Here is a 12,539-nt window from a genome sequence, read left to right as displayed (position 1 = left end):
GGACATGTGGTCGATCTAGACTTGCATCCGCACACGCCCCCTTTCCCCATTCCGCTTGCACACTTGCATACCACGCACCGCCCGTCTGCATCTCGCGACACTCTATTCAGCCACGCCCTGCCCTAGCCAGCCCGCCCTCGTGCTGTTGCAGAGGCGAGGGGACTCGACCGGGAGCCTGTGTTGCACACAGACTTTGTTGTTCACTATTAATATTGTTATTTTTGTCCGCCGACAAGGGCCCGCCAGCCAAAGCCTCGCTCAGGGGCGGGGGGGCCAATTCAGCTAGTCGATTCGCTTGCTGCACTCAATCCTCGTGGCTCATTATCAGAAGTGGGTTTCCTGTTATCGGGGGCGGAGGGGAGGGGAGGGGTTGGGTTAGACACGCACGCCAACGACGTTGGCATCAGGGTGGAGAATGGGGAAAGCAAGATATGGGTCGACATGGCATCTGTCGTCGTGCAGCTCTTCACCGCCCATGAACCCACCACCGAGGTTGACAGCAATCAGCCCATGCGGAACCGCCCACTCTCTCTCCAATCGATATGCCACACGGAATTCATGCCCGGGTAACTGGTGCCTTGTCTCTCCACTGAGACAAGCAAAAACAAAACAAAAACACAGGGACTAACCGTGCTCACACGTCTACCGTTGGCTTCGTCATAAAACATGTTTCGATAGACACAGTTGTCACTAGTCTCGTCAATGTCCTGCACCGTCGACTCGTGCCTACGTGTGTGCCAGGTGAGCAACCAAAACCGCCAACACTATCGAAAAAAGGCCGCAGCTGCGTCAGAATGCCAACGTCAGCCAAGCACCCATTTCGACTATCGTCATCTCACTCTCTCTTCATTCCAACGGCCCGTTGGCGGAGAAGTCACTGGAAATTGCAACACCGGCGGAGATTTTTGGTTCCAGGTGTCGCGCCATGGGATCGGCGGGGCAGGACGCGTACGCCTACCAATGGCGAATACATCCACGCCCACACCTGGTGTACATGTACAAAACACTCACAACCTTCTTCGAGTCAGTGCACTCGAGTGCACATGAACATCACCCAAAGTCTGCGTTGCAAGCGCCCAGTCGACTTGCTCTGGGACCGAAAACTGCCTCCGGAGCTGCTTGCTCACACGACATTGGCTGATTCACGCACTGGTGGGGACTGGTGACGATGGCGTCTTACGCTACGGGCAGACGGGCACTCCCGTGATCGGCACTGCAGCTGGAATTTCTCCTCCTAATACCCTAAGCCTTCAGGCCTGCTCTCCCTCTCGTGCTTCTTTGCATCTCTGGCCCGCAGTCAAAGTGGCGCTATGCACTTTGCAGTCAGCTCACACTATCTACCCTACGCCATCGTCCCATCATCCCCTTGCAACACCCATGCACAAACTGCCAGCCATCGCGTCTCCTACACGTGCGTGCCGCTTAGTGACACGCCGCTGGATCGGCTGCTAGTAGCTGGGAACCACTGAAACGTGTCAGTGCGCCATCAGTTGAATGCCTGTGGCGCAATACGGAGCGCCGTCCGCCTGAAGACAATGCCATATATAGCACCGTGACAAGTCTTGCGCGTCGAAGCACGCCGTTTCAAGCGGAGGCTACCTCTGCGGTTCGGCGTGGGAGCACTCAAACAGCCGCTAATACAGCTTTCGAGATTCCAAAGCGCCACCCTTCGCTATCGCTTTGGACTCCTTAGGACGCAACTCCGATGAGGCGTCAGAGACTGTCTCTCAAGCTAACCGGTCGACCAGACCATGAAAAGTAGTCACGACAACCATGTCCTCCTTCACCTGAACCAGAAAACAGAGTATGAACCATCGGTGCTCAGTACCCGCCTCCCAATTCCTTCATCGTTCTGCGTCCTTCCGAAAGGATCGGTGAAGAGTGTAGTAAGTTTCTCGGAAATCGGCCCCATCTCCTGCTTCGATACTGGTACCGGGGGGCTCAACAAGCTCGGATCAGGCTGCAGAATGGCAAAGATGCTGCTCTTCGACCTCCCAACCATCCGGCGAAGGACATCTTGCAGATTGTCGTACAATGGCCACAGTGTTTCCAGGTACCGTGCTGCCACCGGCTCACACGGTTTACACGGTTCCAGCATGTCCATACATGATTTAGCGTACGCGAGATCTGCCTCGACCCCATCTGTCTGGCCATCCATGAGTTTAGTGGTTGCACTGAAAAGCAGGCAAATGGCAGCTGAAAAGGACCAATATATACTACACTTGTCAGCCTGTTTCACTTTCCTTCACTTTCCTCAACAACTTACATTATCCAGCAGCGCTTAGTCAACGTGCCATCAAAGGAAATGAGTCCTAGTATGCGCGCAATGTTTTGAGCGGCTGTTGAACACTCTCGTCTATACATCTTGATGTCATCCGCTGACATGTTCAATGGAGTTGCTGCCTCATCACTGAGCTGGGCTCCAGCCGCAGCAACAAGCAACTGACGGTATAGCAAAACTAGGGTACCAAGATACATAATCTACCAAAACAGGTCAGCGCTGACAAACAATCCGAGGAATACGGCTTCTTACATGTACCATGAAAATGGCTCGCCTCTGGTATTTGTTCAGTTCTTGAGCTTCGCTGGACAAAAGGGTAGGAATCTGCAAATTGTAGGGTACATCCTGGCGCCACTGCTCGAGCTTACGAGTAAGCAGAGTAATGTTAGCCTCGGTGGCCAAGTTGGGTGATGCAAGCGTCTTTGCAACTTCAGCCGCAATCAAATTGATCTTGCTGGTTTGTGTGTGAATCATATCATTTATCGAAAGGTGATCTGGCCAGTCCACAACACACGCAATCTAATCATGTTAGCGCTATATGGAAATCTATCAGTCTCACCATGCCATACCTGGACATCGTTGGCCGTCACCTCTGAAGGATAGCCAAGCGTGTACGAAAGCCACGAGTCCATGAAAATGAGACTTCGGAAAATTTTCGTCCAGCCCACATCGGCTGTCTGAGGCCGGCTCTGCGGTGCTGCACATTTCCAGCGGGCAATCTGCAACCCTGCGGCTGTGGCTTGTCAGCTTGTGTATTGGGTAGCTTAGTAGAGAGTTCAATTACCAATAAGGTATTTTGCGCTCATGTGCTTCTCGAGGAGCGAGAAGAAAGACAATGAGAGCAACAAACGCATTGTTCGAAAGTGATCTTGCCGGGCTGTGCGTTCATTGAAATGAAGAGTCCCGGAGGCGTAGAGTAGGCGCAACATGTCATCAGAGAAAGCATCAATATCATAATGCGCACCCATGGCAGCTACAGTAAAACATTCAGCAAGTGTCATATCGTCAACCTTTGTCTGTGGCCGGTAGATGCGGTCGAGAATCTCATCGGCCTGTTCAAATGTCCACATGAAAAGGAGCGAGCCGGTGCCTTGAATGAAGGCATACATAGACCGGCGCACTCGGTCTTCAGGCGGAAGACGATTTTCATTGAAATGCTGGGCGCCTCCATTGATGATCTCGCTTCTGAGAGTTACCAGCTCACTAAAAGCTAGGGTCAGTGCGTTGTGACAGGCTTCTGCGCCAGGCCCCATGGGCACAGCAGGCATCAGAGACACGGGACTGTCTATGGAGCTGGGGCTGGCCTGTGAATATGGACGAGTGTTGTTGGATGTATCTGTTGTCGAGCGGCTATTTCCTGGTCGTTGTCTGCCAGAAGAGGCGGTCGACTGTTGGGCTTTGAATTCATTGAGGTACATTTGGTGCTTTTGCCAGCTGTCGGTCTTCTTGTACTCGTCCATTTGGGCCTCAAACTCTTGCATGGACCGCGCAGCATTACTTTCCCACACACGCTTCTTCTCTGCTGGGAGCTCTTGCCATCTGCGACCCACCTCGCGTGCAATGTCGACAAAGGACAGCTGGCTGACTTCTGGGTCTGTGCGAAGCTGGTCAGCAAAGTTGACATCTACGATTGTTAGTAAGAGAGCAATATCAAGTGGGCAACGCGCAAGCGTCTGGCTGTCGTACAGGCTGTCTTTGGCTTCTTGGGCGCGTTGGGATCTGGCCGGGGATGGCGCCGGTACCGCCGCTTCTCGCGTGGTGGCGGGGTAGTCGTCTGTCTGGTGAAGCTCTCGAGGGCCGACGCAGAGAGAGATACTGGCTCTGGCGAATTGGACTCTGGGTCGAGTGACAGTGACTGAGGAATGCCGCGGTAGGTTGCAATCTCGCGCTGGAGCAGTCTGCGGTGGCCGAGTTTGAAGTTGAGGGCCGTCATGTCGTCCTCGGTAATGTCGAGGACGGCGCCCCAGGTATGGAAGCCATTGTCGGCGAGGACTTGAAGATATTCGGTTAACCCCAGCCGGCTCAGAACATCGGGCAGGCCTGGTGAAGTGGGACTTGAAGGGGAAGGGATCGCCATGAAGGGTGACGTCTGCAGAGGGAAAGGATGGGAAATGGGGCAAATGGCATATTTGAGCGTCACGCAGACGACATGGAAAGTGCCGCAGCAAAGACCATGCGGTGCAGACGGACAGAAGCTGAGAGAGACGGTATGGGATAGCGTGCAGCCGTGGCCTGTGATTCCAGACCCGGTAGATGAAAAGAAGGGTGTTCGAGGCCCTCACGGTCTCGACCCACCCTTTTGTCGGGCGCTAGTGGCTGCTGCCAGCCCGGTCTGTCTGAGTGCGTGCAGCCGACGCAGCGCTGCCTGCAGTCAGATTGCTTGAATCTGTCCCGGCCGCCTGCGTTTACAAGAAGAAAGAGGGGGATCAGTCGTCACCGTGGCCTGAAACGCTACAGACATGCGTACGTCGACTGACTGGCCACATGAGTACGTACCGCTGCCTAGGATACTACTACTACTACTGCCACTACCACTATACCATTTGGGAGCAGCACCGCGTCGCCCTCGAATGCCGCACACTGCCGTGTCGGCGGCACTCGAGCCGGGCCCATTCCCGTCCAAAGCACTGTACACGACACAACGGACTGCCTCTGAAAAGAAGCTTTCGGCGCCAGCGGCGATGAGGCGATGGACGATAGGCGATGGGTGGATGGGGCGATGGGCTTGGAGAGCCAGACGCCGAGTAATACAATACTTGGATGATGAACAGCAGCGGGGACCATTCCAACAGGCACGGAACGTGTTCCCTCCTCCCTGTTGCAGCCAAGGACCATTCACAGGCAGGGCACTACTGGCTGTCATCTGCAGCACAGTGCCCGCGTGCTATTGCAGGTAGCCGGGGAATGCTGATCGGAAAGTCGTCTCAGATCGCGGTGGTGCAGCAGAGGTCTAGACTACGCTCCCATCTTCATGTCAGCACCCCCAGCACCGCCCTCGCCCGCCTCCTGTCTGCTGGCTTCCACGCCCTCCCGGCTCCCGTATGGACAGACCTCTCTAGGCCCATTCGGGGCCACATGGCATTTCCCCTTCTCGCAAATCGGCTGACTTTCTCCACACGCTCCCTGCACTGGCATAACGCTATCGTAGATCTGCCCAAGCTCCAGTTGCTCAGCCTCACCATCTGTCAAATCATTCGACTTTTGGTGCATTCCTCCCGCTAACGCCCTGTGCCAGCCACCCAGTCTCGACCGCTCCTGCTGCTGCTGATGCTGATGTTGTACCCGCTGTCGTTGTCCCTGTCCCCCGACACACACATGCCGAACAAAACAACTACAAGTATGGTCATGTGAAGGAAGAACCATGTTTCACGGTGTTATTCCTGGCTTCGGGCACTAGCCCTTCTCTTTCTGCCAAGCATTAGTACGAGCCCACTAAGCCCCTTTCGGACTGCGCTCTTCGCTGCAACTGCTTGACGATTGCGCAACACTGCACGCCACAACCACGTCTACTACTCTAGATTCAGACAATGCCATTCCTGTCTACATACTACAATGCCGATCTCACAAGTACTTTTGCATCAGCTCCTTGACCCGCCCCAGATCTAGCGCCTCAATCTTGTTGCCGTTCCCGTCCATGGTCTCCGCCATACATACCGCATTGTAGATGGCCTCTTCAACGACATCTGCGCTTGCTTCAAAGAGCGCATTAATGGTCTGGTCATCCGTCATGGCCACCTGCACTTCCCGCGCCTTGTAGGGATCTACGCTTGCCTGGCCCGCTGTCACAGTCTGCACATTCAGCTCATTCGCTGTCGAAAACGCCATGAAGATGTCGCCAGACGGATTCGTGCCGTACCCGCCTACCCGAGCTAGCCCAACCGTTGCGCGCTTGGCTAGCCGTTGAAGTTGCGTTGGGTGGAGCGGTGCGTCTGTCGCAATGATAACAATGATGGACCCGTCCTTCTTATCCTTTGCCTTTTCGACCTTGAACAGCAGCTTGGACTGAGCAATCAACTCTGGATCCTCGGGATTTTCCTCCATCCTCCTCTTCTGCTCTTCGTAGATGAGCCTTCCAATTGGCGCCCCGCTGATTTTGAAATCCCACATCTTACCGTAGTTGGCTTGGACCAGCGCGGCCACGGTATAACTACGTCCTCCTTCGGCTGGAACAATACGAGAGCTCGATCCAGTACCGCCTTTGAAGTAGTGACATATCATGCCCGTTCCACCACCTGTATTTCCTTCCGGTACCGGTTCACTGCTCGCTTTGTCCATACCATCCACGATATGCTTTGGCGTCACGGCAAACTTGGCAACATCGTGCAAGAAGCCATCAAACGTTTCCGCCACGACTGGCAACAAGAACCAGTCCACCTTGCCCTCGGCGTCACAATTTTCCCGGATAGCATACTCGTAGATTCCGTTGTATGCTGAACCAACTCCAAAACTGCCAGTAATGATGATTGGTGAGAACAACAGACCCATCTCCTCGATTAGGTGCGACCCAGTCATCTCCCCAGACCCATTGAAGCGGAAAATGCCTGCAAAGCAAGCTTTGTGAAACCAGTCTTTGCGTGGCAGGATAGTTGTTACGCCTGTATTTATCGAATTTGCCGCTGCGTTGGGGTATGTGGGTGAGGAGTGGATAGATTCAGTGTGGACCAATACGCCAGGAATGTCTGTGAGACTATTTTTTGGACCGGGCTGGTAACGGCCCAGGTGTAGGCCTGGAAGAAGCTCGCGGATGCGCTGGCGTGGATATGAGGAGGTAGATGGGGAAGTCATGATGATTTGTTGTGTGATTTTGAGAGATGCGTTGACAAGTGGTATAGGATATGTGTAGCGCTCAAAACAGACTCCACGGCTTGAGTTTGCCTTGAGGCCTCACGATATTTATACCATAAACTTCGATCCAAAGTTACTAAAGAGAAAATTGATGACAGGTTTCTGCTTCTGTCCTTTCCAGGCACCAGTCTCATGTTCCGCTTTGCTATGTGGTGGACGGCTCGCCGTTGGGACACCATAATCCCTTGGGGGAGACGCATTAGGCAGGTGCACAGTATTCTGACCCGCCATAGTATTAGGCCTGCCGTCAGGTTATACCAATTATATCAATAATTGCCGCGAAGCAGTGCAACAACAATGTGAACTACATCCTACAGGCACCTTCTGGCAATGCTCATAGTGAGTCATCTTGGCGAGACCCCGCCCTCGTACATGACTAGCGTACATCCTCCTTCCCCTGCGCGTAATCACCGCTTCTTCACTTCTTTCGCCTATCGCACCACATCGGCTGACGAGTAAAAACATACCATAAACTTTATAGCTAAGCTTTTACTTTTCTCCGATCACCCACTGTATCGGCGGTATCTGAAATGTGCAATTTTGTCAATGCCGCGAAACTCCCGATGTGTTCACGACTCAGTTGACAGATCTGTTATCGGAATACCGGTTCCTGCATAGCGTACTTCCAACATTGCAAGCTTGACCCTCTCAAGTTCAGACTCCCATGTTGTGCCGCTTCGGACTTGTCTGACGTAGTCGGCCCGCTGTTCAAGTCAATACATAGTCTCTCCCCACTCTTGCTGGAAGATAAAGAAAAGTTTGTAGCCGGACTGCTGGCGATACCAACTTCCTCCCCATCGCCATTTGCACCAGGATGTTGTCGCGTCTTCTCGTGGTTGGGCTTTTGAGCCTGGCGAAAACATCTTCAGCGAGCTATGGATTCTACGTCGGCAAGGCACTCACACAGGATGGTAGCGTTATGCTGGGTGGAACGGGTGAGGAAGTGTCGTCGCATTGGCTTCAGATCTTCCCTGCCAAGGATCACAAGGCGAACGACACCATTGTGGTCGGCGTTACGGAAGACGCAGTGATGCCGGGAAAGTTGATGAACATTTCGCAAGCACCGCATACCTTCCGCTATCTTTCCATGGAATACTCCGACTTTGAAGGGTTTCCGGCGCCTCTCACAAATGGGGGTGTTAACGAAAAGGGCGTTGCTGTACGCGATATATGGGCTCAGAACCGGGATGATCTCATTGCCATGACACCAAACCCGCAGACGGGATTGCAATACTCTGACCTGGCCCGTATTGTGCTGGAGAGAGCGAGTACTGCAAGAGAAGGCGTTGAACTTATTGGACAAATGATCGCCGACTATGGCTATGCCGACTATGGCGGTAACTCGCATCTCATCGCTGATGCAAACGAAGGCTGGGTGGTTTGGGAGATGTCAGGCGGCCAGAAACTCTGGGCGGCAGAGCGTCTTGGTGAAAACGATGTGCGCGTTCTTTACCCCGGCTATATTGAAGACTTTCCTGTGGACTTTGAAAATAACCCAGACTACATGGGTAGCCCCAACATTGTGAGTTTTGCGGTTGAGCAGGGCTGGTGGAACCCAAACAGCACCAAGCCTTTTAACATATTCAACGCATACGCACCCCAAGAAGAGGGATACACTGCACGAGACGGCGGAGCGAAGTACATGTCACAAGCTGCGCTTGAAGATGCGACCCGCGCAATGGCTCCTGTAACGGAGAAAGACCTCATTGAGCGCGTTCGCGACTACAGAATCTCAGACGATGAAGCCGGTTACGGCCAAGTCGTGTCCCTACGTCCAAATATGGACCCTGATCTGATCCGTGTTTGGATTGCGCCTACCGGTTCAGTAACAGCACCTTTCAACCCATGGTGGCTGGGTGTCAAAAGCATTCCGCCAGAGTATGGACTACATCGCTACCTGTACAAGGATGCCGCAGCAACATTTCTGGATACTGACTACCAGTATCAAGAAGCCACCCAATTTGCTGGACGCATCTTCAAAAAAGTACTCTACTACACGTGCTCAGATCCCGAAAGTTATCTGCCCGTTGTGCAAAACATGCTGCACGGATTTGAGAATGCATCTTTTGCTGACATGGAATGGGTCGAAAGAGCTGCCCATACAATGGTGGAGGCCGGGCAACGGGAGCACGCACTGGATCTTTTGACATTCTACTCGCATGCAAGAGCAGAGAAGGCACTGGCGCTTGGAAGGACCATGGCCGATGCCCTTGATGCATATGTGAAGCTGACGGGTCAGTTCCGCATGCCGAGTGGCGATCGAATCAATGATCCTGGGCTTGGGGCTGAGACAGTAAACTGTTTGGTAGGATGGGATCCGGTGAGTTAGACATGAGTGTAGAGATGTTTGGTACATACTGATGTTATTGTTCTAGGATCAACCAGCTGACAAGCAGAAACCTTTGAAGAAATTTCGACGATCAAAATGACTTGGACAAACGGTCCGGAGCTACCGGGACAAACAACACCCTCTCGGTACTTGAGATGCTGGAGACAATGATCGAATACAATGATACTTGAGCAGAAGGAGCAAATATATAGAGAATGTGTACTGCAGGTTCGAGCCTGGGATGTGATTGCAGACCAAGAATGACTACGGTAGCCACCCAATACTGCCATTGACGGGCTGACAGGACTCTAAGCCGAACCCATGTGTATCGATTATCCACAAGTAAACCAAGTGGACACCGCATCCATGCGACTGCCATTGTTGGCACCTGCGCAGCATGCATAGCGATTACGCGAGCCTCGATTTACCCGGTCATCACGCCACGACTTTGGCGGTAGGCGTTTTAATCGTCACCAATCTGTTAGTCCTTTCAGGCAACGTGGTTTCAGAAGGAGCGTTATCAAGCATTTGTACCATTGACTTGCATGTTGCGTCTCTATCATGCAGAAGGTAGCAGCTAAGTGCTACGAACGAGGAAAGGCTTGTACACGTCTGTCGACCAAAAACCGAGCGCATGGTAAGACTATCACGATACCAGGCATCTGTGGTAATAGGCCGACGAGATAACGGAAGCTCCGACTCTACGGCCAAGAACGCTTGACAGCAGTATCTAACCATTGGTTGATGCTTAACACTGGACTAGCTCGACAGCCAACCTTTGGTGCCAGCAGCAAGCCACCATTTTGGACCCTTACCCATTACCTACAGACTGCAGGAACCACTCGTGTATGTGGATGCAAGGATTACATAATGGTTAGCCTGAACATTCTATTCGCTGGTTGGGCTACTTAGATCGGTTTACCGTCTTTCGCTTGGACGCCGCACGGGACTACTGCAAGGCCGGGACTACTGCAAGGCCGGGACACGGGCTAGAAGGCAGAAAAAAAATCGAACGTTGGATCCCTCCAAAGCACAAACTATCGAGCGGCTGAGGGTTACGCAAGTATCAGGCAGAGGATTCACTCGGTGTCTGTGACATGAGTGTTTTTCCTTTTCTGTTAGGTGATGGACCTTGTGCGTTTAGAGGATTTGGAGGAAGAGCGTCCGACTCCACAGCGCGTTGATACATGGCCTAGAAGAGGCATTTTCTCTTCTCTTCTTTCAAAGACATGTCAGAATGGCTATGACGCTGTTGTTATCGAGGCCCCCAGTACACGATCTGGGGAACTCTTTGCCCATCTGACGCATCTTATCGATGCTGAAGTAATATAGCAACTGTATTTGCCAGCTAAAAAAAAACCGATACTACAGTATGCTCTGGGTTTACCCCTCGCGAGCGAGCCGTCTATCCCACTGACCGCAACTTTTGATAAGTAAAAGACACGGGAGAGGGAGAAAGGACTTGTGATGTCAGCACGGTGTAAAGTTATCGGCCCCATACAGTAAGATTCTTATTCGGCCTAGCAACCGGCTTTTTCGGAGCAAAGCATGTCGCTTCCTTCCATACAAAAAAACGGAATTCATGTTTCCGGGTTCCTTCGGTATCCCGGGCGAGTGTGATAACGACGATCGGTTATTGGATCGTGATGTGGCGGGTCGAGATACCCGTCCCAAAGCTTATTTTACCACGGCGTGTAAGCGGGATGACACGGGGTGTCCTAGTTGTACCAACAGCAAAAACGTGCCAGTTACACTTTGAGATCCGGCAGATACGTGAGCGCAGCTTTTCTTTCTTTTTTATATTTAGAAACACAGTGAGTGAGAGGGGAACGAATGTGTTGTACACTTTTCCTTCTAATTGTACTACACTGAAAAAAAAGTTCATGCAGGAATCCTTTTTTTTCGTTGGTTGTCAAAGACATACATGTCTCGCTTTACCCAGTAGTCAGCCGCATCGCACTATTGAACTCTAGCGTCATCATCTCCCCATTTCGATAGAGAGAGAGAGCGTGAGAGAGAGACGGAGAGCCGACGACATCCGATCAGGGATGTAGGCCGGTTTGTACGCATGTACCGTGCCGTTAGGGTAAGCTATTCTTGCGCCCACCCGCGAGCTTTTTCCACCACTACGCTGGAGAGGATTACAGGTGCATGGAAGGATCACTCGGATGGGGGCGACTGTGTACCATAGACGGGAAGGCCAAGTGCTGATGCGTACGTGCGTACGTGCGTGCGTGCATGTGCCGAGCATTGAGGCAAATATCTGTACGTGTGTACGTACTTGGATGAGAAAGGGAAAAGGGAAGGGAAAGGCTGGTCAGAAGAGTTAGCTGAGAAAAAAAAGGTATAAAGTATAGAGAAGTATGCATGCTCTTTCTTTCTTCTTTGAACAATAACCAACCCAATCTACCACTTCATCCCCAAATCCCCCTCCAGGAAACTTGATAACCAAGAATCTTTGGGAGAAAAAAAACAAAGACATACTACTTTTAATTCGATCTTAATCACTACATCCTTTTCCACCTCACCAAAAAACAACAACAAAATGCACGCCTTCACCCTCGTAGTCGCTACCCTGGGCCTCGCCTCTGCATCCCCCATCTCGCACCTCTTCTCCGCCCGTTCCCCCGCCCCCCGCGACATCGTCGCCTCCGTAGACCGCTACGCCGGCGCCAGCTGCACGGGCAAAATCTGCAACATAGCCGGATCTGGGGATCTGGTATCTGGCTGCAACGCCATTACCGATGATTGCGTTGCGAGTCTCAAGTTGAACTATGCTAACAAGGGGTGTTCTGGTACGTATTCTCCCTCTCTCCCTTCTCTTCATATTTTTTTTCTTTTGTTGTTATTTCTGGGAGGGAGTTGGGGTGGAGTGTGAAAGAGAGATAAGGAATTGCTAATGTTTTTTATGTGTGTAGTCAAGGTTTTTGCGGATGACAAGTGTAAGCACGAGGCTGGGGCTGTGGGGTTGCAGACGGCGGGCGTGTGCAGTGCGCTTGCTGGTAGTACGCCGTTTAAGAGTATTTATGTTACGTGCTAGGTGGGCTGAGAGAGAGAGAGAGAGAGGAAAGGGATGATATGACG

The 12,539-nt window shown here is 52.3% G+C and overlaps 4 protein-coding genes across 4 annotated transcripts; 2 read left to right on the top strand and 2 right to left on the bottom strand.

Moving 5' to 3' along the window:
- Positions 1-1,783: 1,783 nt before the first annotated feature.
- COCVIDRAFT_22007 (hypothetical protein) lies at positions 1,784-4,358 on the bottom strand (the record flags this gene model as incomplete). Its single annotated transcript, XM_014706579.1, has 6 exons — positions 1,784-2,216; positions 2,267-2,481; positions 2,534-2,800; positions 2,851-3,014; positions 3,066-3,905; positions 3,968-4,358. 6 exons carry the CDS (start codon positions 4,356-4,358, stop codon positions 1,784-1,786), a joined length of 2,310 nt encoding a protein of 769 aa, XP_014562065.1.
- Positions 4,359-5,842: 1,484 nt separating this feature from the next.
- On the bottom strand, positions 5,843-7,066 carry COCVIDRAFT_84804 (hypothetical protein; the record flags this gene model as incomplete). The annotated part of the gene is made up of 1 exon (XM_014706673.1): positions 5,843-7,066. One exon carries the CDS (start codon positions 7,064-7,066, stop codon positions 5,843-5,845), a length of 1,224 nt encoding a protein of 407 aa, XP_014562159.1.
- An 874-nt stretch (positions 7,067-7,940) lies between these two features.
- Positions 7,941-9,555, top strand: COCVIDRAFT_84937 (hypothetical protein; the record flags this gene model as incomplete). Its single annotated transcript, XM_014706672.1, has 2 exons — positions 7,941-9,446; positions 9,502-9,555. 2 exons carry the CDS (start codon positions 7,941-7,943, stop codon positions 9,553-9,555), a joined length of 1,560 nt encoding a protein of 519 aa, XP_014562158.1.
- A 2,445-nt stretch (positions 9,556-12,000) lies between these two features.
- Positions 12,001-12,495, top strand: COCVIDRAFT_85021 (hypothetical protein; the record flags this gene model as incomplete). The annotated part of the gene is made up of 2 exons (XM_014706671.1): positions 12,001-12,250; positions 12,374-12,495. The coding sequence occupies 2 exons, from the start codon at positions 12,001-12,003 to the stop codon at positions 12,493-12,495; spliced, it is 372 nt and encodes a 123-aa protein (XP_014562157.1).
- Positions 12,496-12,539: the final 44 nt, after the last annotated feature.

The sequence above is a fragment of the Bipolaris victoriae genome (genome assembly GCF_000527765.1).
Source record: "Bipolaris victoriae FI3 unplaced genomic scaffold scaffold_2, whole genome shotgun sequence".
In the NCBI taxonomy this organism is placed as follows: Eukaryota; Fungi; Ascomycota; class Dothideomycetes; order Pleosporales; family Pleosporaceae; genus Bipolaris; species Bipolaris victoriae.
This window is presented reverse-complemented; position numbering and strand designations above follow the sequence as displayed.